General features: G+C 42.4%; 1 protein-coding gene across 3 annotated transcripts in view; it reads right to left on the bottom strand.

Moving 5' to 3' along the window:
• Window positions 1-401: 401 nt before the first annotated feature.
• The window catches only part of LOC134657798 (inactive dipeptidyl peptidase 10), a 407,506-nt gene continuing 382,375 nt past the window's right edge, over window positions 402-25,532 (bottom strand). For all 3 annotated transcript variants that reach the window (XM_063513352.1, XM_063513353.1, XM_063513351.1), the window contains exons 5-18: window positions 25,178-25,341; window positions 21,128-21,345; window positions 20,704-20,806; window positions 19,601-19,722; window positions 16,402-16,652; window positions 15,869-16,031; window positions 14,402-14,551; window positions 13,846-13,986; window positions 13,321-13,412; window positions 12,708-12,828; window positions 12,459-12,532; window positions 11,815-11,975; window positions 3,585-3,790; window positions 402-856 (exon numbers count right to left, since the gene is read on the bottom strand). In XM_063513352.1, coding sequence (XP_063369422.1) covers window positions 707-856; window positions 3,585-3,790; window positions 11,815-11,975; window positions 12,459-12,532; window positions 12,708-12,828; window positions 13,321-13,412; window positions 13,846-13,986; window positions 14,402-14,551; window positions 15,869-16,031; window positions 16,402-16,652; window positions 19,601-19,722; window positions 20,704-20,806; window positions 21,128-21,345; window positions 25,178-25,341 — 2,116 coding nt within the window. In that variant the 3' untranslated portion in view covers window positions 402-706. The remainder of the gene's footprint in view (window positions 857-3,584; window positions 3,791-11,814; window positions 11,976-12,458; window positions 12,533-12,707; window positions 12,829-13,320; window positions 13,413-13,845; window positions 13,987-14,401; window positions 14,552-15,868; window positions 16,032-16,401; window positions 16,653-19,600; window positions 19,723-20,703; window positions 20,807-21,127; window positions 21,346-25,177; window positions 25,342-25,532) is intronic.

Raw genomic sequence — 25,532 nt, 5'->3', positions numbered from 1 at the left:
CATCCAACTTTCTTTTATTTTGGAAGTACCTATTTAATTTGTCTTTTCGTTTTTTTTTCATTCTACAAAATTTAGTTAATACGTATACAGTGCCTGTAGGTATTGTCCATCTGTTTTTCGCCACCAATAATGCTTTGATACTATATTACATTAAGTACTTACCTACATCTGCATTAGAATCAATTGAGATTGGTGTTATTTAATGCTCAATATCATTCATTTCTTATATCCCTAGAAACTCTTTGCAGTTTCTCTGTTTGATACCTACTATATCTTTCAGATAGGTAGGTAGGTAGTGACGATATTCCAAATCGGTTCAGGAATAACGGGGTTCTACGCCGAATTATATTAGGATATTACGCAGATTTCTTTGCGGTTTTTGCACTATTAAATTGTTTGAGTTGTAAAGTCAAAGATTATGAACGTTTACGACACCAGGAATAATTCTGTTCCAGTATCACTAGTTGTTTTAGGAGGAACTTGATACCACACTAGTCGCAAAAAATAAAATTCTCTAGAAGCGTTAGTGTTAAAGTCATCGATGCCCACTATATTCGAAACAGGGAGGGTCCTTCAGCACCAGACTAGTGGCAAGAGAGGATAATCCTCTAAAGACAGCACTAGTTACAAGAGAGAGCTCAGCATCACAGTTGTATGAGAGGAAGCAAGCTCAGCTCTAGCAAGATAAGAACCCCCCCTCCTCGCACTAGTCACGGAAGGGGAACAGCCCCCCCACCCCGCCGACGTCCCAGTCGGCGACCTCCACGGGCCCGAAGCACTCGTCGAAGAACTGTTCCATGGCCTTGTGCAGGTGGATGGTGGAGCGCTCGAAGTTGTGGCCTTCGTCGGGGTAGATCTGTGTCAACAAAACATGCACTTATGTATGTAGTCAGTCATATTATATATGTTATTGAAGGGGTATGTATAAATTAATAGTAGTTCGAGCGTGGAAATTGTTGGAAAATAGTCTAAAGTTCTAAAAAAAAAAAATTGCTAATTTATCTAATATCGCCGGCTAAATTCGCAAACCTCGTATTTACATTAAAGGATTGCTACCTAAGCTAACAATATCAAAGTTGGAGGTTGAAGAGGTGTCCGAACTTTTCCGGAGGTGTTACGATGTTTGACTTTTAGGGGCATTTCATATGAAGCGGACAGGAAAAAAAAAGTGAGGTTCCCGAATTTGTTTATATTTGGTTTAGTTCTTCTTCTAGTAGGTATAAAACCGGACGCCAAATATTTTTTATATATGACGTTTATTTTAAAAATTATGAGCTTTTCAAAAATTACCGTAATTGAAATTCCGATTTTTTTAAACTCGAATATCGAATAATTTAAATATATAACTTATTATTAAACCAAGCGTTTTGTATAGAATTTTTAATGATCTTTTCAGCGAAGAAATCAATTTTGAAAAATAAATAAAAAATAATGGTTAAAACCGGAAGTAAACTTTTCGAAACTATTTTTCGAAAACTTTGACCAGTTTTTTTAAATTTATTTTTATCTCAAAATATAGCCCTAAGTATGTAAAAAATACACTAGAAGTTGCAGAATGGGATCTCCATTGGTTAAGACAATAGGTCAATAAATGTACATACATGTCGCCCTGAGTGCGACGTACCGTACTGGTATACATGTCGCAGGGAAATGATCAAAACAGAGATTTGAACAAATCTCTAAGGGATATGATCAAATCACGCAGGATGTTAAAATGGCGAATCCATATCATCGTTTACCTAGAAAAATTCAGTCATTTGACCAAATAACTGACTCTGTTTAGTGAAAAGACAAAATCGGCCAATAAACGCGAAACGCTTTTTCATTTCACTAGATTTGTTTAGGAATTTGACAAAATCCCTAACCACGACAGTAAGTTGACGAAACGAACTTAAAAAGTCAACTGGTTTTATCATTTCGCTAAACAAGGTTTAGTGAAATGAGAAAGTCTCAACTGGAAGATGGTATATGGTGATTTGATTAAATCTCTGAACGGCGGTTTAGTGAAATGACGAAAGCAAGTACAGAATACAACAGTTTACTCTACAGTTAAGCGATTTGATCAAAGCTCTGACTAGATTAAGTGAAAATTTTTGAAAATATCGGCTGAAAAAATGAAAGAGACTTCTCTGCACAAATTTAAAGAGTTGCTAATCAAATCAAGCGTGTTGATGGACGTCCCTAAGGTAGACAGAGGTTCATTAGATGGAAGTAATGTACCGGGGATTGTTTTAAATAGGTATTTAAAATTATCCGTACCAAATCGGTACATCTGTCGGCATCATAATTTCAAACATTTTCACTTAATCTAGTCAGAGATTTGATCAAATCGCTTAACTGTAGAGTAAACTGTTGTATTCTGTACTTGCTTTCGTCATTTCACTAAACCGTTCAGAGATTTAATCAAATCACCATATACCATCTTCCAGTTGAGACTTTATCATTTCACTAAACCTGTTTAGCGAAATGATAAAACTAGTTGACTTTTTAAGTTCGTTTCGTCAACTTACTGTCGTGGTTAGGGATTTTGTCAAATTCCTAAACAAATCTAGTGAAATGAAAAAGCGTTTCGCGTTTATTGGCCGATTTTGTCTTTTCACTAAACAGAGTCAGTGATTTGGTCAAATGACTGAATTTTTCTAGGGAAATGATGATATGGATTCGCCATTTTAACATCCTGCGTGATTTGATCATATCCCTTAGAGATTTGTTCAAATCTCTGTTTTGATAATTTCCCTGCGACATACATACATATAGGAGCTGTTTTACTTATAAGAACATGTATTCAGTAAGACTGCTGGTAAATTCTAATAATAACATAATGAAATAAGAAAGTCAACAATTCTAACCAGTTTATTTCATAATTTTTATTATTTTACAATAAGAATTATAAGCTAAACAGCTGCTATATGTATGTATACCAGTACGGTACGTCGCACTCAGGGCGACATGTATGTACATTTATTGACCTATTGTCTTAACTAATGGAGATCCCATTCTGCAACTTCTAGTGTATTTTGTACATACTTAGGGCTATATTTTGAGATAAAAATAAATAAAAAAAAACTGGTCAAAGTTTTCGAAAAATGGTTTCGAAAAGTTTACTTCCGGTTTTAACCATTATTTTTTATTTATTTTTCAAAATTGATTTCTTCGCTGAAAAGATCATTAAAAATTCTATACAAAACGCTTGGTTTAATAATAAGTTATATATTTAAATTATTCGATATTCGAGTTTAAAAAAATCGGAATTTCAATTACGGTAATTTTTGAAAAGCTCATAATTTTTAAAATAAACGTCATATATAAAAAATATTTGGCGTCCGGTTTTATACCTACTAGAAGAAGAACTAAACCAAATATAAACAAATTCGGGAGCCTCACTTTTTTTTTCCTGTCCGCTTCATATGAAATGCCCCTTAAATAGGCGAGGTCAAATAACTCACCTGGCGCGTGTAGATGGCACCGGCCCGTATAAAAGCTCATTGACAAGCGGTGCAGTAGCAAGTTGCCCGGCTGTTTACCAACCAGGGCACGATTCTTCAGCGGTTTGGCTGCAAGGCTGTTGCGTGTTTGTGACTCACCTGGTGTGTATAAACCGCTCCGGCTCGTATCAGCGCCCGAGCGAGCGCCAGTGCGTGGTCCTGCGGCGCGGCGAGATCAGCTGTAGCATGAGCCAGCAACAGCCGGCGGGGAGGAAGGTTGCCTGCTTTACGCCACACCGCGCTGGCTCCCAGCGCCCCCGCCCAGTGCGCGCCATAGCCCGCGTATCGCTCCGTCCAGAATGAATCTGGCAAATTAAGTGAACTAAATTAAACTATAAAATAATAAAAAGAATGCTTTTGACTTAACAGGTGTTAAATTGATAGTGTTATTTGTGGTCCGTGTTAGCAGGAGCATGGTGTTATTTAAAGGACCTCTTGACCTCAGCGGAAGGTGTCATTGGAAGGAGGTCAGTGAGAGGTGTCATTTAGGCGTCTGCTTTACTAGGTACAAAAGAAGGTAGATATCGAGCTACGACCCATTATTATTTACTGACGTCTTAGCAGTAACACAGAGTCACAAGTCAAAAATGTTGCCATCATGACGTGAACGAACCTGTCTCTAAATTGGCTATCTAGAGTCAAACCAAAGAAAGTCTGCAGCGCAATAATTTGACAGCGAATTAAAAAACTACATATGGCAATGTTTTTTAGCAGTCAGTTAACGTCATGCACTATGGTATGAGTTTGTCAAAATCGTTTAAATATTCGTTGTGTTTTGTGATGATCGGAAAAAACATGGTGAAACCTTACAAAACCGGCGTGCGGGAGTTACTTTTCCGCATGACGAATAATTTTATACCAGTATAAAATAAGCACGAGGCGATTCAAGCTCAAAAACGACAATGTTTACAAAATTTGGAGTTGATGACGGGTAAGTGGAATGAAACATCTTAATACTTCACCATATGTACCTACTTAGATAATATAATATTGGTTTAAACTAAGGTTTCACAGCAAATTGAACACACCTAATAGGTATAGGCATACTTACCTTATGAACTTCCTCTAACATTTCGAGAAACTCATTGGTACTGTGGCCTACTCCACATCAGTATCAAAATTACGCAGATTAAATAAATCCACAAAACCTTCTTCGTTTGGACCCACAACGAAAGTCGACAACAAGGCGGCGCGCGAGCCGGCAACCGTTGCTAGGCAACGATCGTCGCTCGCGCCGATGCCGCGCGCACCGCGCCCCTCCGTCAGTGTTACCTACGTCACGGGAACTATCGCACGCGCATTACCCGCTGAAATCTTATCCGTGTACCGACTGTGACATCTTATTATAAATACTGTGACACTAACCAAAGACTCATCGACTAATGATATAATGGTGTGGTGCATGAACCTAACGAGTGTTTTATGGACTGTGTGTGCTCTTGCTAACCGCTTCTTTGAATACTAACGTTACCTAACAAATAATAACCACTGTAATTCTAGAAATTACATATTGTTTACGAGTGCGTGCATTTATCATTTACGATCCACGTAGGTTCAACACCCACACTGGTGACCACGACAACAAGAACATGGCTGATAATAACCTGAACAGCGATAATTCCGTCAATATGCCTCCGGAAAACGACGTCGAAACGAACGGGCCACAGCAAGCCGGCGGCATAGCACCCGTCCCGCTTCCACCAACACAGCAGATACCTATATCCGTCTCGCTCCCACCTGCGCAGCAAAACACCGCACCCGCCTCGCTTATCGCCCCGCCAACTACGCACCGGCCCGGCGTTTCTACGACCCAGCCGAACAACGCCGAAGCTGAATTTTCTCAACTTACGCAGGCAAGTTTATTCCGAATTGGAATTAAAGTACCAGCGTTCTGGGCGGATAACCCTGCGGTGTGGTTTGCGCAACTAGAGGCTCAGTTCGATCTCGCACGTATCACATCCGACTCGACTAAATTTTATCACGCTATGGCGCATCTAGAACGTGAAATCGCTGCAGAAGTAGAGGGCGTTATTATTAACCCGCCGAAGGAAAACAAATACCTTACGCTAAAAACTGAGTTGATACGTAGACTGTCCGTGTCACAACAACAGAAAGAGAAGCAGCTTCTGATGCATGAGGAGTTGGGTAGTAGAAAACCATCTCAGTTTCTCCGCCACCTGATTCACTTCGCTGGCCCAACCAAATTACCAGAAAATTTCATACGCACCGTCTGGTCGAGCCGGCTCCCACTCCACTTGCAAACTGTAGTAGCTCAACACCCTGACATACCTCTGGCAAAATTGTCTGAATTAGCGGACCACATTCACGAGATTGCCTCGCCTAGCCCTTGCATCGCGGAAGTGTCACCCACAGCTGCCCAATCGCAACCCCACTTACCCGTCGCCACGCCTTCAACGTTGTCAGCGCACAACCCATACTCTACGCCGCACCCGACGTCGCCTCTAGAGACGATGTCCTCACAGATCGCTGAACTCACCCGACAGATGGCAGCTCTCACCAGCCACGTGTTTGAAGTTCGCTCTCGCTCCCAGACCAGGTCATCCCGTCGGAGCAATAGCCGTTCACGCTCCAAGTCCGGGGCACGCTCTCAAGCGCGCGACGGCGTGTGTTGGTACCATCGTAGATTCGGCTCGGAGGCAACGAAGTGTACCCATCCCTGCGAATACGAGACGGAAAACTAGCGCGGCAGCCTCAAGTGGCCGAAAATGACTGCCCTACGCTACCCGGCCGCCTCTTCGTAACAGATAAAAACAGTAAAGTACAATTTCTAATCGACACGGGAAGCGATCTTTGCGTTTACCCTCGATCAGATGTCAGAGGTCGTCGATCCAAAACCGACTTCGAGTTATACGCCGCAAACGGTTCTATCATCGCAACATACGGATATGCTCACCTGGAACTGGATCTGGGCCTGCGGCGATGCTATCGCTGGCGATTCATTGTTGCGGACGTCACGAAAGCCATAATCGGAGTCGATTTTCTGTCTCACTATAACCTCCTCGTCGACTGCACCAACAAGCGCCTCATAGATTGCCTAACGTCGCTGCATTCCCCAGCGAAACCCGTTCCACCATCAAACACGATATCCTCAATCAAGACTATCATTGGAGAATCAAGATACTACGATATTTTACGCGACTTCCCTGATGTCACTCGCCCGGCCGGCACCCACCGTCAGTTGAACCACGGCACTGTTCATCACATACGTACAACACCCGGTCCCCCAGTCGTCAGCTCACCTCGTCGCCTAGCGCCAGATAAGTTAAAGCTAGCGAAAGCGGAATTTCAGTCGATGCTCGAAAGCGGAACAGCTCGACCTTCTGAAAGTTCATGGTCTTCACCCTTGCACCTCGCACCGAAAAAAGACAACGGATGGCGTCCATGCGGTGACTATCAGATGCTCAACGCCCGCACCATACCTGATTGCTACCCCATCCGTCACATACATGACTTTACACAGAACATCACAGGCTGTAAAGTATTCTCCACCATCGATCTTGTAAAAGCCTACAACCAAATCCCAGTCAATGAAGGCGACATCCCGAAAACGGCTATCACTACGCCATTCGGCATGTACGAGTTCCCCTTCATGACCTTCGGACTCCGAAACGCTGGTCAGACGTTCCAGAGGTTCGTGGACGAGATGACGCGGGGACTAGACTTCTGCTACACATACCTGGACGATTTCCTGGTGTACTCTACGTGTCATGAAGAGCATGAAGAACACCTTCGCCAGCTACTCTCCAGACTCCAGCAATACGGGATGGTTATAAACACATCCAAGTGTGTGTTCGGGAAGTCGCAAGTTACTTTCCTCGGTTACAGCATTTCGGCAGACGGCATCAAACCTCTGGAAGCAAAGGTTCAGGCCATTAAGGATTACCCAGTACCCAAGACGGTAAAGGAGCTTAGAAGATTCTTGGGCATGCTTAATTTTTACCGCCGCTTCATCCCACATGCAGCCAAACTCCAAGCGCCGTTGAACGCTTTCTTGACTGGCTCCGTAAAAGGCTCACACCCCGTGGACATATCGGGCAATGCACTCAAAGCATTCGAGGACTGCAAGCAAAGCGTATGCGATGCAGCACTCCTGGCACATCCAGACTGCAATGTTCAGCTCTCTTTGGTCACAGATGCGTCTGACACATCGATTGGCGCAGCCATACATCAATACAAAAATGGAGCATGGCAGCCTCTGGCATTCTTTTCGCGCAAATTAACTACAGCACAGCAAAAATATTCTCCTTATGACCGGGAACTTCTTGCCATCTACGAATCCGTACGCCACTTCAGACACATGCTAGAGGCAAGAGACTTTACTGTGTTTACCGACCATAAGCCCATCACTTTTGCTTTCACCACAAGACGCGACAAGTGCTCGCCAAGGCAGTACCGTTACCTTGATTACATCGCCCAGTTCACAACAGATATTCGCCATATCTCTGGCATAGATAATTCAGTTGCCGACGCGCTGTCACGTATAGCATCCATCGCAGTAACCATAGACTACAAGGCACTTGCAGAAGATCAGGATTCAGATTCTGAACTGCAGGACCTCCTAACTAATGGTTCCTCCTTGCGACTGAAAAAAGTGAACACCGAAGGCGCAAGCATATACTGCGATCTCTCTCAAAGCGCACCAAGACCTTATTTGACACCACCCTTGCGCAAACAGGTGTTTGACAGCATTCACAATTTAAGCCACCCAGGCGCCGCAACATCGGCCAAATTAGTCGCTGACAGATATGTGTGGCCCGGCGTTCGACGCGATTGCAAGACCTGGGCACAGAGTTGCCCAGACTGCCAGCGCAGCAAAATACATCGCCACACTTCAGCTCCACTTACTCCGATACAAACCCCTTCCGATCGCTTTTCCCATGTACATATGGACCTCATCGGCCCCCTTTCCGTCTCTTCAGGCAACAGGTACTGCCTCACCGTCATCGACCGGTTCACAAGATGGCCTGAGGTGTACCCACTACCAGACATGACGGCAGAGACGTGTGCAAAAGCCTTTGTCTTCGGCTGGGTGGCACGTTTTGGCTGCCCAAACAAAATAACGACAGATCGTGGAAGACAGTTCGAGTCGCAACTATTCAAAAGCATCGCAGGTTTCCTCGGCTCCAACCATTGCCCGACAACATCATACCACCCTGAGTGCAACGGCATGATCGAACGTCTGCATAGACAGCTAAAAACCGCAATCATGTGCCATAATAACCCACAATGGTCAGAGATCTTACCACTCGTACTCCTGGGAATAAGGAGTGCCTGGAAGGACGACCTCAAAACCTCGGCAGCAGAACTGGTTTACGGCGAACCCCTCAGATTACCAGGTGAATTCTTCAACCCATCCACCAACCTGGACATCGACGTTACTGACTTCGCCTCTCGCCTGCGTAGACATATGGCTAACCTGAGCCCAGTTCCAGCATCGTGGCATACAACAAAGACGTTTTATGTACCAAAGGATCTGCTCTCTTCGGAATACGTTTACCTACGTCAGGGCCCCGGCCGAAGATCCCTGGAAGCTCCATACTCTGGTCCATACAAAGTCCTGGAGAGATGCCAGAAAACTTTCAAAATAGATATACAGGGCAAAGAGTCAACAGTTACAATAGACAGATTAAAACCAGCTTACCTGCTTCGCAACTCCTGCAATCAGCCACAACTACAACCAGATAGAGTCCCCGATAAACAGACCAGAAGCGGCCGAGTAGTTCGATTTCCAGCTCACCTAGATCACTATCGCCCGTGAAACGGTCTCGGCGGGGGAGTATTTGTGGCCTACTCCACATAAGTATCAAAATTACGCAGATTAAATAAATCCACAAAACCTTCTTCGTTTGGACCCACAACGAAAGTCGACAACATGGCGGCGCGCGAGCCGGCAACCGTTGCCAGGCAACGATCGTCGCTCGCGCCGATGCCGCGCGCACCGCGCCCCTCCGTCAGTGTTACCTACGTCACGGGAACTATCGCACGCGCATTACCCGCTGAAATCTTATCCGTGTACCGACTGTGACATCTTATTATAAATACTGTGACACTAACCAAAGACTCATCGACTAATGATATAATGGTGTGGTGCATGAACCTAACGAGTGTTTTAGTGAACTGTGTGTGCTCTTGCTAACCGCTTGTTTGAATACTAACGTTACCTAACAAATAATAACCACTGTAATTCTAGAAATTACATATTGTTTACGAGTGCGTGCATTTATCATTTACGATCCACGTAGGTTCAACACCCACAGTACTAACTAGCCGGGTTTCGAGCTCGAACCCACAACCTCCATGCTTAATGCTCACGGCATGGGTACCTACTAGTTAAAGCTAAAATTTATTTTTAATATAATTATGTTTATTGTTTTAATGGTTTATTTCGTTTTCCGAAAACTGTAGTTCGCAAATTGCGGGCAATTTCTCTGTCAATCTAATTACGCCTTAATGGGAGTAAAAGAGAAAGATGGGCATCTTTTTGATATTGAGAACTTCGGTGTACGCGGTAGACCCTCTGTACCTATTTACCACTAGGCCGTCGCGGATATTACATAAGCTTAATAATTTTGATGAAGCCAAATGTCACATTCTCCCAATGTTATTTATCAATATTAGTATATGTATATGTCGTAGTCAGATCGTATAATCCGCCGTATTACATTACGCCTAGCCGTTTTCTAAAACAGGGGCGTTTTGAAATGCGGCGGTTCGACGATTAGCCGGATTGTCATTGCGATACGTTCTTCAATAAAGCGGCCTACGTTTAGCCGCATCGTATCTACTATTTAGAGTGACCATGCAGTTCTTTCGGTCGCCTACGTAACCGGAGTTTGACAATGTTTGCAATTTAATTTATTTTTACCATGGTCCCACCGCATTACATGTGTTTCTTTTCCAAAACATTCCCTTCACAACTTCAATAGACGGAGCCCCGCTTTGCAGGGCTCCTATTTCTGGGCGGTTTGCCCTTCGGGCATCTGAAGCTACCTAACGAACCTAACCTACTTACCTACCTACGCTTTTTTCCCCAAAGTGTAATGTTTTCACGGACGTCTCACTAAATCAATAGATAGGTAGGTTAGGTTCGTTAGGTAGCTTCAGATGCCCGAAGGGCAAACCGCTCAGAAATAGGAGCTCCGCGAAGCGGGGCTCCGTCTAGTTAAGTTGCGAAGGAAATGTTTTTTGAAAAGAAACAGTCCGACGAACTCCAGATTTGATGGACACCCCAGCGTTTTTCATAGTTTGTTGTTGTTATGTCAGGCAGCGCCACGAGTGTTAAAAATGGGCACTAAAAACTGTCAAAGCGGCGGCTAATGACTCGCTGTATTACATTACGGCTAGCCGTGTTGAAGAACATATGGCGTCGAATACATTCCGGCGGATTTTCATTCAGCCGCATTCAATCCGGCTAATCGTCGAACCGCCGCATTTCAAAACGCCCCTGTTTTAGAAAACGGCAAGCCGTAATGTAATACGGCGGATTATACGATCCGACTGCGACATCTACATATTAATAGTGACATCTCAATAGAATGGAATGAAATTTATTTTACCATAAAAATTAAGCTGTGCATACAGCTTAATTTTTTCATAGACGGTAAATATGGTAGAAATTTCACAAGTATCAAGACTATTTAATCCATTTTCTGTGGTGTTGTCGCATACTGATTTTTAACAACTACTTTTAATCTAGCGCTGCAGACTTTCTTTGGTCTTACTCTAACATAGATGGTAGGATCCTAATAGACGCGTGCGTCCGTGAGGGACAAAACATAGACAATGCGACATTATGATTGGTCGATTTTATTTTTTGCCCACCATAATACATACTAATTTATGGTGGGGAATAAACAAAAAATGTTAGACCGTAACAAGAACAAACAATAATAGCGCTTTCGCTGCTACTCCTACTGAAAGATACATAAGACTATCCCGTTCGGTCATTTCCCCCCACCCCTCATGCCTGATCCAGTTAAAACATCTAAATAACACATCTAACGATATCTGTAGTGGAGCTGATGATGGGTTCTCGGGCGACCCTACACTGTACTACAACTGACAAGAAAGCACTTCAAATAACAAGATGGTACTTGTTGTATATATTGTTTCGAGCGGGTGATGGGAGTAGAAGTCAAACACCTTATGCGTGCTAGTATAAGAACATTCTGAACGTTTATTCTCTAAATGCCTATTGTTTTATACACGTTAGGTTGCGCTGACACAAGCAATATGCGTTTATGTCGCAGTAAACCAAAGCGTTACTGCTAAACACTAAAAGTGGACATTCACCACATTACACACTCACTGTAATGGCGCAGGTCGGTGACGGGTGCTACGGCGGCGAGGCAGCGCGTGACGTTGCGCGCGTCGTCGGCCACCAGCGCGGCGGCCGCGCCCGCGCCGTACCCGCGCCCCCACACGCCCACGCGGCTGCCGTCCACCATCTTCAGGTTGTCGCGGAGGTACCTGGACGACGATGCAATATATAGATGGTCAACCAAATCCTGTCAGTAAAAAAAGGCGCGAAATTCAAATTTTCTATGGGACGATATCCCTTCGCACCTACATTTTTCAAATTTGCCGCCTTTTTCTACTGACAAGATCTGGTTGACCAAGTATAGATGGTTAACCAAATCCTGTCATTAAAAAAAGGCGCGAAATTCAAATTTTCTATGGGACGATATCTCTTCGCGCCTACATTTTTCAAATTTGCCGCCTTTTTCTACTGACAAGATTTGGTTGACCCAGTATAGCTAAGTTTCAAGATGCAATACAGAGGGACAACTGTTAAGCGAGAGAGTGTTCTAGGCACCACTCGCAATCGTCAAAGCAAAAGAAACGTTGACCTTTTTTCAATCACGTGGATCCTCTTTATAATGGTTTTGGTTAATCGTAAGATAACGGTAATCTAGCCATGTAAAAGAAGTCAAAAAAGTTATCGTTACTTACGATAAAACGGCGATTTGATCTTCCACATCTACAGACAACAGCTTGTGATATATTTCAGTCCTAAGTTCCTCTCCCTGAAAATAAAAATATCTAATGTACTGTGCGGCAACAAACGTAACAAAATTCAAATAAAATATCTCATTTTATTTGAATTTTGTCTATGAATATAAATAGAGTCAGTCAGTCAGTGTAATTTCTTTCAAGAATGTGCAATATAAGAAACCACGGATAGCTAGCGATGGTACTGACCTGCCCACCAGAGCCTCTCGCGTCAATTTCAGCCACAATGAAATTACGCGCGGCTGCAAGGTACCAACCCCACCCGGGATTCCATTGCTCCGTCACCAGCTGCCCTCCTGGTTCCGCTGACCTGCAGGCCACAAACAAATCACTCTAAAACTTAAAAAAAAAATTGATTTGTGGAACCCACTAAATAACCATTTAGGCCCACCTCTCCGGGCACATGCTGTAAACATGCCCAGCATCTACGATTTGAGCCCTGGAGGGCAGTTCCGTGATCGTGATTAGATCAGTCATGCGAACACATAATAGTAGTATCCCATCAAAAACATTTTCATGTAAAATGTTGCCAAGTAAACCATAAGACTCGCACTGTCAAAAAGTTATCAGATCTCTTGTAGAGCCAAGCTTCTAACTCTACAAGCCCTAACTTCACAAATTCTACACCTTAGTCAAAATATGTGCCTTGGCCGTTTCGCCACCGTCACATGGGCGTAAGTCGAAAAATGTATGCTTTAAAAACCTGAGTTATTATGTGAAGCTGTAGGCTACCTTTTGATGATGATAATTTAAAAAGGCAGGCGCTTCCATATGATACAGTGAAGTTAGGATAGCAACTTACACGTGCAGCACGAGTGGCAGCGGCAGATCGTCGGTCTCTCGGAACCCTGGCGGCAGGTAGAGTCTCACGCGCGCCTCCCTGTTCGCTTGCACCTGAAGTTAACCACGCATTATGGTTAAGTATAGAGATATATCAAGTAAAAAGGTTCAAAGGCTCATACAGAACACAGATCAAGCTGTTTGCCAGTTATTTCTAAAGGAACACTTTGCGAGGTAAGTATCTGGATTAGTTTAAGTAGTAAGGTTTCGTTTTTCATGTTCACCAGAATGGCAGTTGCTGTCATAAAATTCAGTGCCTAAGATGAGGAAGAGAACTTCATTGTACGGTTGAGTTTACAAGCCAACATTCCTAACATATTTATATGACCTTATTTTCAGTCAGTGTCTTAGAGGAACGTAAATATATTTTTGGAACGTTGGCTTGTAAAAATGTTTATGAACTCGACTGTAGGTACAAGAGTGTAGCCTGTTTTAGGCCTAGGATGAAAGTGAGATCAGTAACATGACATATTAGAATAGCACCAACCTCAACCCTGAAGACCTTGGCCTGTGGCACGGCCAGCGCGGCAAATAGCTGCCGCAGCGGGGACCCGTCCCACAACACCGCGCGACGCTCACCGTTTGATGCGCAGAGGAAGATGGTGGGCGGTCCAGGACCCAGGCACTCCTGAAATAGATTACATGGAGAGTTCAATAAAAGACTTGGCTTTACTGGCTTCCTGTGAATCATTGTTTATAGTGTTACATCACAAATGTAGACTCAGTGATCAGCCGGTCTAGCCAAGGTGACAACAACAACAACGCTTCGACAACGAAACGCTTTGTGTCTCTCTATCACTCTTCCGTATTAGTGCGACAGTGACAGTTTCGTTTCGATCGCTACGGAGCGTTAGCGATTGGCAGATTGGCTACGCGGCCTGTACGGATATGATGGTCAGTCTTGTGTACGTAACAGCGTGATAAAACGGTGTCCGTCATTTTCTATCCTGCGTTGTTAAAAAGTGACAGTTATTTTATCACGTAGATAAAGCCATTCATAATACGCCTGCTAGTCTGTTTGAGAAAGTTTGCGGCTTGCTCACCTGGACATAGTAAGAGAAGTTTTTGCTAAAGATGACTCGGTTGTAAAGACACTCGACGGGCAGCGAGTCGTTCTCCTCGGCCACGTGGGGCAGCACCGTCGACGTCGGCCATGCCGGCAGCGGCGACGTCGAATTCTCCGGCTCCTGCAACTAAATACAACATTTACTTCATAAACATCAAGCAACAAATGAAACAACGCACGACGAATATAAATAACTGAAGCCTTAGTGTAAGGCCTGAGTGGACGCTCGAAGGGGAGCGTTCGGCGGGGCGTGCAGCGTGGCGTCGGGCTCACGCGTGATGTGAGCAGCGTGCACTAAGGCCGCTCCTATACGCTTGCATTTGTTTAACATGCACGCCGCACGCCCCGCCCCGCTGCACGTCCAACTCGAGCGTCCACTCAGGCCTTACACTTAAGTATAATAAAGTCTACTTTTCCATAAAAATCCAGAAAAAATGCATTATTAATGCTTTTTTTACAAATGTAGCAATTATTTATTTATTTATTTATTCATTTATTTATTTAATACAATTATGTTTACACGGCATTACAGTAAAAACACCTATGCGCCGAGAAACGCTTACAAAATATTTCATTACAAGAAAAATATAACACAAGGTAGGTACAAGATACAACATACACAGAAAGAACAGAAATAACAAGTCACATCACATAACATATTATTACCTATACACCGACTGTGGAAGGCCTGTCATCCATCGTCTCACAATACTTCAGACACTCGTCCATCTCCATGCAAACAGATCACAATCAGGTGCTGCCGTCAGGAGCGCATTGAGTAGTGTTAATGCTCGAGGGAGCGGCGAATTCCTGCGTGACACAGTGCGCGCCGATGGCACCGCCAATAGCGGGCGCACCCGCGGTCTAAGATTAATCCTGGGAATATCCGGCACGTGCAGTCTGACCACACGACTCACGAGGTCTGGACAGTCGGATTCCCCGCGCAGCATTCGACAAACGGTAGCCAGTAAATTGCATTATGATCTGATGTGCTGCATGGCTGGTTGGGAGTCCCAAAACGTGAGGCAGTGCGGATGTATCGGCTACTGTCGGTCACTACGCTTACTGTTACACGCTGGCAGACACTACAGGCAGTGATATGCCATTTCGCCGCTATACTTACTCAACCTCGTATCTGCAACAGTCATTTGATGACAAAAACACCCGTATTCCGAATGAAAGAAAAGCGACATTTCCATCAAATGAATGCAGATACGAGGTTGAGTAAGTATAGCGACGATTTGCCACTGAACACTGTGCCTACTGACCGGCGGTTCCTCGTTGGTAGGTGGCGGCGGCTCGTCAGGCGGTAGAGGGGATAAGTCCGGGCACGTGAGGCTGCGGCATGTATCGGCTACTGTCGGTCACTATGCCTACTGTTACACTCTGGCAGACACCACAGGCAGTGATATGCCATTTGCCACTGAACACTGTGCCTACTGACCGGCGGTTCCTCGCTGGTAGGTGGCGGCGGCTCGTCAGGCGGTAGAGGGGATGAGTCCGGACACGTGAGGCAGTGCGGCGCCGGCCAAGTGCCGTCATCGGCTATTCGCACGCGGTACAAGTGCCGCTCGCCTGCTTTCTCTGGTGCAGTGCCCATTACGTAACTGTAATATAAATAAGATTAAGCCGTTAAAACAGCGAAATACCAATTATCAAACATAGGTTTGGAAAGAAAATGATGGAGACCAAAAGTAAACGCAGTATCGCCCAATTTTCGTACAGGTTAGACTACATTGAATACCTACTCAAGTCCGTTTGCTCCGATTATATAGGCTACATACCCACATTAGGGTCATTAATTACGCGACAACAGCTGATGGTGGGTGGTATCCAACAATATTTGTTTACAGTTGTTTTTTTTTCTTCTTTCGTCTCAGTCTACAGCTGCGTGACAACCTTTAAGGCATATGGCATAGGCCTGTTGCTGTATAATGTCAAGCAAAGCAATGTCTTACTAACAAGATATATACTTACAGTAGCTTCCTGCCTTCGTCCCATCCCATCAACTGCGTGACCTCAAACGGTCCCTGCGTGACGCTAGTCTTCCCGTCCGGGCCGACCCGCACAGCGTGCCGCCACACCCCGCCGCGGTCGGCGACGGGCGCGCTGGTGAAAAGCGCCGTGCGCCCGCCGAGCAGCGCCGCGCCGCCGCACCAGCCGCACTCGGGCTCCGGCTCAGCGCCGAGACCGGACCAGCGGGAGCCGTCGGCCTCGTCGCGGATTATCTGTAAGCATTGATAACGTCAGGCGTGTCTCACTCCGCGATTTCGTCGCTTTGCTACAGGTAGCTAAAAGTACATCCGTTCGGCCCCAATTTTGGGGAAAGCCATAAGCCGCGCGTGGCGCTGTCGCCACCTAGCGGCCATATCTGTGCTGATCGTAACAGACGCGTTTTGTTAGAGAGTGAGTCTTCTGTACTTAGTACTATTATTTATTCTGTGATAACGTTTGATCATCAAATCTTTATCATCACTGCAGCATTATTATCACTGGACAATCAAGTACGGAACGCCAAAAATGACGCCTATAGTAGAGCTAGAGCTGAACTTTCAGGCTTGTGCTGCTAGTAATTGAAAAAAAAGTTCATCTGATTTCAGTAAAACTATAAATCTTTGATCAGCAACGACCTACGACCATTTATTTACGTAAAGTTGAATGTTTTTGCGACACATGCACGAGAATCCAGTGTCAAAGTGTGTGCCAATGTCTGTGAAGTATCAATAAGTAATAGAATGTCATGGAATACGTCTAAACAATTATCCACCTTAAAGCAAACAAAACAAGTAGGTTAGCAAACCTACATTACTCTGATCTTTTGTATGATATATTTCAGCTATATCTGAGAAGAACTTGCACAATTCTAAACAGCTATTTTAAGCACACTTAAGCTAAAGCATGGCGCTCCTTATAAAATCTCCGCAACATCAGGCCACAAAAACGTGACATCCTGTGACAAAACTGCCCTCATTAATCTTGCTGGATGGCTGACGTGGAAATTATAATTCAGTCGTCAGCCGCGAGCGTAATCAGCAAGAAACGCTGGCTCATCATTATTCTTCATTGTCTGAGGGTTTTGCCTTAGAGCTCTTGTAAAAAATGGCTAGAGATTCTTAAAGTGTAATTGAGGGTGAAGATACAAGCCTAAGTTACAGTGTTGTGAATAACGCTAATTTTTAGGCTTAAAGACTCGAGCCCTTAAGACTCGTAAGTCTTGAAGACTCGACTATATTTGAGAATTGTACTTATTTATTTTACGCGTACGGATGTAAGAAATTGGGGTCTCTATTGTTTCCCAAATAGTTTTAAGCCATAATGGATTGTTTGCCCGCATTTTCGTTATTCATAATTGATTTTGTTCAGAAACGCGTCACTTTTCAGTATTGCCATTAAACAAACCTATACTAACTTAACCTATCTATAGGATAACCTAACGAAAATCCTGAAATGTTAACGGTTTCAGTTTTATGACTAATGATAATATGACAAACAATACATTATGACTTAAAACTTTATGGGAAACAACGGGACCCCAAGAAATCGTCTTTGCCGCCTTTGAGGCGTTAACCCTCGAGAGTCTTAAGGGTTTGAGTCTTTAAGCCTCAAAATGAGCGTTATTCACAACACTAGTGAGTTATCGTGCGGCTATTGGAAAACGTTGTCACCTATTAAGGTCGGTCGTTCATTCTAGAGACATCTCAGAGGCTGAGTGATAAACAAGCTAGACAAATAGTTCTCGAAATCAAATTTGCCATATACGGAGTGAGCCCTATAACAGGAGCAATAATCTAAACTGTGGGCTGTACCTACTCCTCAAACTCGCCAACATTTGTTCAGTGACTTTAAAAAAATAACGTGTGTTTTGATTTTTGGCACTTACACTTTAAATTTATTACGATTTTGTTATGTTTAAAGCGTGACACGCAACGTCAATTACAATGATGAATCACCATTGATGATCTTAGTGTACATTGAATACAAAAATTTATTTGTATGAGAAATAGGAAGAATAGAAAAAAAATGCAAAGAAAAGTTTTATCGCTTGAGGAGTACAATGTACGAATATGTTTGAATTATTTGCTCGTGTTACAGTAAAAAAATCGGAGATTTGACGTTTCATTCAGATTAAAAACAAGTTAATCGGCTAATTAAACCGATGTTGATATAATGTTATTTGGGCGTTTTCTAAAATAAATATCGAAAAGCTGATTCTTTCAAATCTGGACATTCTTGGGCTCATTCTATTTAGAATCGACAGCATTCTCCACCCTTCCATTAAAAAAGAAGTCCCAAAATGTCCATTCCATTATGTCACGTTTTATTATGAGATATTTTTTCACTTGTATGGACGTGACGTAGTGGAATGTACAATTTTCATACAAATTTGGAACATTTTTTTTATGATCAGGATTGAATATGCTAGTGATTCTGAGTTGAAAGAACCCAAAAACCCCAGGATCCGTGAGAATTGGGTTTTCAATATTTATTTTAGAAAACGCCCATTTGGCATTTACCCATAATAACGTCGGGATGTGATTAAAGTCGGGTTACTCGGACCCAATGTACTTGAAAGGCCACTTTAAATGTAATTTGGCGATACGCGCCGTCCGGCAGCCACGCGCTGTTCTCGTAATTGCAAAATAATTCAACCGTCGCGTGTAACAATAGTATTAAATAAATGTGGCTTGTTTGTGCGCGTTTACTTTGTTAACAAGTGTGTATTAAAGCGTGTAAACTGTGGCTTATCGTCATCAAAAAACAATCTTCTGAACTTTTATCACTGTTAGTGGTTAGTTAGGCAACCACAACTCCGTCACTAATTTTTAACCCCCTTAAGACTTTACGAGCCTGATTTATTTAAATTATGTTTTATCCCTTTCTTACAAATAGGCACATACGTCAAAATAACAGATAAAAACAAACGATTCGTAGTCATAGCTATTCAGACCAGTAATGCGTTTATGAATAACGCCAGAAGCCTTTGTTTTATATGAATATAAAGTAACCATTCAATACGTGTTTTTAAAATAATTTATGATTATATTTTATATTTTACAACAAACACGCATTACCTACACTTTCAATAGCTAGTTCACTTGTATTGTTGCGTCTTTAACCTGTCTGAGAGCTTCCAAAATATGTACATTCCAAAGTGCGGTGTTCACAAGAGACTTACGTCCTGGCAGTTGTAGTTGGTGGCGCTGCAGACGCTGATGACGGAGACGTTCTGCGCGCGGTTCAGCAACAGCACCGCCAGCTGCCGCTCCGACGACCATGCCGTCCAGCGGACGTACCAGTCTGCCAAATTATACCACAATTCAGTACTTATCTGCGAAATCTATCGTTTTGTTGTCTGTATAAATGTAGCGGATCTGCAGAACAAATAGCGGATCAAACTACGCATCATAAGTACCTATTTAACATTCTCTGACAGTTTAATTAAAATAATGAGATATGTGTCTATATGTATAATAGACTGATTAGACTGAAACAGATACTCTTGAACACAAACTTTAGAGATTTGTCTCTATAGTTCGTTTTTTTTAGCATTAGAAAAAATTTGAAAGAAGGTAAGCGATTTTGACATGTCTTTTAATTAAAAAACACTTTAAAAAAATCAATAACTATTACTTATGAAAGCAGAAGACTATAAAAGATCGTATTAGATTCATAATTGTTACATATTTACCGTAACTTACTTTTAAAATGTGTTTTTCAATTAAAAGACACATCAAGATTGTTTACCTTATTTCTAATGCTAAAAAAACGAACTATAGTCGGAAAGTAATCCAGGGTGGCAGATTGATGCTGACTTTACTCCAGGCCCATTGATTCACAGATTTATTTTATTCGATCTAGCCTAATTTAAATCAGTTAATCTTATACGATTGATTTTCTTCAGGTATTATAGAAAAAGGCAGGTGCAGTGGCTCACTAATTTCAACACGAGAGAGGCGATATTTAGGCGACTGAGCCACTGTTCGAGCTGAGCCACTGTTTTCGCCTTGATCATACCTATTTTACTGAAGTAAAAGACTAGTAAGAAGATACCATTGTTTTCTTGCTTGTTCGGTAGCCTGCGACTGATTTGTATTAATTCAGTTGTACCTATTGGTTCTTAACAAACACATTCCTCACTACACATCCTCGCATATCTCTGGTGGAAACGCAGCGTTAGTCCCAAACTAAGCTATCCCACTAGACAACAGAACTACTATGCAGCTACCTGTTCAACCGTCTGAGTCAAGTGGCAGGTCTTGAAGTCGAAGTAAGGTCTACCTTTGTCAATTTGCGGAGTGAACTGTATCGCGTGCGGGAACAGGAACTTGGGCGTCTTTAAGCTGACCACGTACACCGTCGCCACTGGATTATTCGTGTTCACCTGTAATTGATAAAGATAAAGATAAAAAAAATTATTCGTGATGATCACAAAACATGTAAGGAGATGTACAGACAACAACAACAGCAAGAAAAGAAGAAATTAATAAGTGTGAATCACGAAATGGACCCAACTCAGCATAATGCTAGCTATAAAGCCAGCGCTGGTCTTCCAATTGGTCATTGGACATTCAATTAAACTGATTATAGGGACAGCTTATGCATTGTCAGCAGCAGAAGTTCCAATACATGACTGGGAAGGCTGGAGGTTCCAGATTATGGCTGACATAAAATAGGATTTAACAACTTGGTCCTAACTACCTACCTTGGGGTACCTCAGCGTCCTAATAGCCGGGTAGGCCGGAGGCTCCGGTTCCTCCAGCCCGTACCAAGGATACTGGTGCTGGTGGACGAGCGAGCAGTTGTAGCTGACGTAGAGCAGCGTCTGCGCATCAGGACTGAACCAGAGCGCGCGCTCCAGCCGCAGGACTTGCGTCTCGTACAGGAAATCCGGGACGCCATTGAAGATCACACCAGGAACACCTGGAATTAAAAGGTTATTTTTAAATTGCTTTCTTGTTTGGAATGTTAGACTTCGTTATGCTTGCCGACCGTTATTTTTAACCTCGACTTTTGGTATAAAGAAGGGACTCGCGCGCGAGAACGCAACTCATGATAGCCGGAGAAAATGTGCAAAGGTTAACTGGAAGAAATCTCTTAAAGGGATCGCTTTTGTACTGCTTATCCTGTGCCATATATTTGTGTTTTGTGTTTTGTACAATAAAGAGTTTATATATAGATACATACATACATACTATTCACTGTAAAATAAATTGTCTTTTATCTTTAAAACACTAAAAATTACAATAACCTGCACACGACAGCTGGCGCTCGAGAATCCACTACGTGAGGCACCTAAATACGGTGACCATTATATTATTTAATTCCAAACGAAATGTTGATTTCGGAGTTGGCTAGAGTGTATCTTTTAACCGCAAATCTTTTAGCCGTACCGTATTCTTATTAATATTCTAATAGAATACTATTCCGTTCCAATTGGTAAAGTTTCCGCTTATCGCCTATTTGGCACCTTTACAGTTCGTATCGCCAACGCCGCAGGCTCCACACGAAGTCTGCTCGCCTTACATAATACAATTGGCGGGCCACAGGCTTTCTAGAAATTCAGAAGTGGGTCACCGCGTAATCACGTCTTCGCTGATAGTTTCTGTTTAAGGCTTGGCTACGCACGAGTGCGCCCGATGTAAAATTTTGCATAATTCCGGAATAGGCAGTTTTCCATTCCATTCATTTCAAAACCTACCCCCTGCATTTTGGTTTAATGCTTGTGCCTTTAAAGTAAAATTACACTTACCAGTAACCTAAAACGTGAATGTTTTCGCGATGCAATACAATATTTTAGGCACTTACATGAAAATCCATATCAGTGAAAGCAAAATATTGATTACACGGTTCAATGTACTCGCTCACTCTGGCTCTCAATAAGCTTTTACAAATATAACATCGCGAGTGTAATTCTGAATAATATACCTACGTAAATCTACGGGTATAGGTACTCTAAAGACAGCTTCATCCCATCTATTAAGTATATCCTCTCGCCGCCCAGAGACCTATAAAAAGGTCTCCTGTTCCATTCTAATTTGAACTTTGTGATGACAAAATAAAATTTCATTTTGCTTGGCAAGGTTTGACGTATGGGCGGATAGAGGATATAGAAAGCCCGTTGCCGAGATGGGTCTCGCGCCTATCACAGATATATACGTAGGTTTATCATGTTCTTTGATGTCAACCACTACGGCTGATAACGTTTGATATTGATGTATTGTTATTTACTCTGAGAATTTTCCCAGACATGTTAGACTAGCAAGCTTTGCTTAATGCTGGGAAACGTGGAAAGAATAATTGTAAAATTAGCAAAGTAGTACTGTAACTGATTTGCGCTATTAAGACTATAGACTAGAAGCAAAAAAATATAATTTTAGATCGAACAAACATCAAGAACTAGTTAAAACTGGCTTGAAAGGTCTAACCCAATCAAAAACTATTAACTAATTAATTAACTTTGAAACAAATTAGTTAAACGAAATCTTCTTAAAGTAACTCAAAATATAAAGTTATGAATGCACAATTTACTCCATAATAATCTAAATTATGTACAAACACAAACATCAGACTTATCAATGTTTTTAGCTAAATTATTGTATATACATATTTCAACTTATACACATATCGTTTATCACTGTGGATAAAGAAAAACGACCGAAAACCGATCGAAAACCGACCGAAACTTGCACTTGTCAGGGCGTGATGGATGATGTATCCACAATCTTAAAGAGAATCGACTTGCTAGTTGCCTTTCATCCACTAAATTTTTAAGCACCACTTAAGCTAAGCGGAGTCTTGTAAAAATATAGCAAAAGCACTTTAAATTTAAACGGGTTTAAGGTCAGCTACTAAGTGTCCCGCTAAAAGCTTCCCGTGGACATGACAAATAATGCGTCAGTCAGAGCACAGCTCAGTGCCAGGAGATGCGCTAAATGCATTAGTGTACACTGAGTACTGCGGTACTTACATTAGGTACAAGGTTGACAGGATGTTCTGGGCCTGTTTCGTGAGAGCTTGTACAGTCAGCAGCAATAGTTGCTAAGCGGGTGAGGTGTTCAAATTATCTTGGCGCGACTTTATTGTTAAGAGAATAAGATCGCGTCAAGGTAATGTTGAAAACCTCGCCCGCTTAGGAACTTCTGCTGCTGACTGTAAGTAGCTTGACAAACTCTTGTTAAATCAGTTTATTGTAAAGAGATTTTGCGTTGCTTGTGTTACAAGTTATATGCTAGTTGTACAACTCGTAAGTACCTACAACGTAAATTATTGGGAACTAGCGAATCCAATAACTTGTGTATTGATTTTTAGTGCCTGCACTTTAAAATGTATTCTGATGTATTGCAAATTTTGATATGTTTGAAGCACACACCTAGAATCCGCTCGCGCTTGACAGACAGCTTATGTGTGCGAAAGGGAAGCCATCACGTATATGAACATCCCATGAGTGCGAAAGAGTCGGACTACCAATGAGAAAACGTAACCACTTTTGAGTTTGATGACGGCCGCTGACGGCCAAGAGCGTATCACGGTAATTTTCAAATTGAAAAATATACACGGATTAGGACGAAAAGTATTAAATAAAGTAATTCAGTGAAGATGGTGTCTTGTAGTGTGCTGGGTTGCAGTGTCACAGGGCCAAATAATTCAAGCAAATACTCATTTCAGAGGATTTATGATATTCCGAGCGAAATTTTCATAACGATATTTTGTCAAATTAGTAGCGTAAAAAGTGTAAGAAGCCGGTTTATACAGTTCATTATAAGTTTTTCTTCCTTTGTGTGCTAATATTTGATCATATTAGTCTATAATTTAAAATATTTTGTGTAAAAACATAATCTGTTACTTTACACTAGGGCTTGACAAAATGTTCATATGACGGTATCGATAACTTGTCGGTATATCAATAGCTATGTAATTATTTCTTCACAAGACATCATTAAGATATTCGCTTTTATAACCGACTTGAAATAATAACGAATGTTTGACGTACCTTTTTGAAGGTGCTCATGTTTAGCAATAAATTTAAACTTCACTTTCCAACACAGTAAGAGTTACATTAAGATAAATCTGCAAGGATTTTGATAGCACACGCAGTGCAAGTGTTATTTATACGTCTTAATGTCGTAGAATTTTTACGTTTAAAATAACACATTTCAAAAAGTAGTCGATAAAGCAATCAAACATCGACAGATTATTAATATGTTGTAACTTGACATCACTATTTTTGATCTCACATAGACAATTTACGCACACACTTGCATTTCATTTTTGGTCACACTTTTGAAGATTGACAGTTGTTCTTGTTCATCTAATTCTATGGTTTGAAGCGTGCGTTTAATATTGATGGCAGCGTACATTGAAAATATTTAATTTGTACGATAAAGGAAAATCCAAAGATTTCATCATTTTAAAAGTTTTTGAACAAACGTTTAATCGTTTGAGGACACAGACAAGACATCCTCCAGACTGAGCATAGTAGCGCTACCCCCTCTGCCACAAATATACGGTAGTTTTACTCCATTTTCGAGTCAAAGTGTCTTTGTGTGACGTCCGTGTCTGAACGGATCAATCACGGCACGGGACTCGCTCGCCTCGTCCCCCGCACCCCAGTATTTTTGACAGCATCGGTTTCATGAAATAATTGCTCTAAACTCCGTCTATAGGATTCCTAGTCTATGTTTGAGGAGTACAATCTATGTTTTAGTTATTTGCCCGTGGCACATGGCAGATCTTAACGTAGAACTTTACTGACCGTTATTGGTGATCCGGCACACCAGTGTTTTGAGCACTCTAGGCTTGTAGTAGATGTCATTGTCATGCACGAAGACCAGGCTAGACCCAGTAGGGGACCATTCCGCGTACTGCAGGAGCGGCGCTGTTCGGTCATCTTCGACGGGCGATATAGGGATCTTGTTTCTGATGACAATAAAACAAATTCACAATTCAAATACCTGTACTCTTGAGCACATTAGATGATGGGATGATGATATCGAAGGTCGGTTCATAAAGATAGAAGCTTTAAATCATGGATTCTAGATGCTATACTCGCTGGAATAGAAAGATTCTCAAATATCGGCCATGCTCAACCCGAAGGCAGATTCTTGGAA

This window comes from Cydia amplana, chromosome 21, assembly GCF_948474715.1.
Source record: "Cydia amplana chromosome 21, ilCydAmpl1.1, whole genome shotgun sequence".
Lineage (NCBI taxonomy): Eukaryota > Metazoa > Arthropoda > Insecta > Lepidoptera > Tortricidae > Cydia > Cydia amplana.
This window is presented reverse-complemented; position numbering and strand designations above follow the sequence as displayed.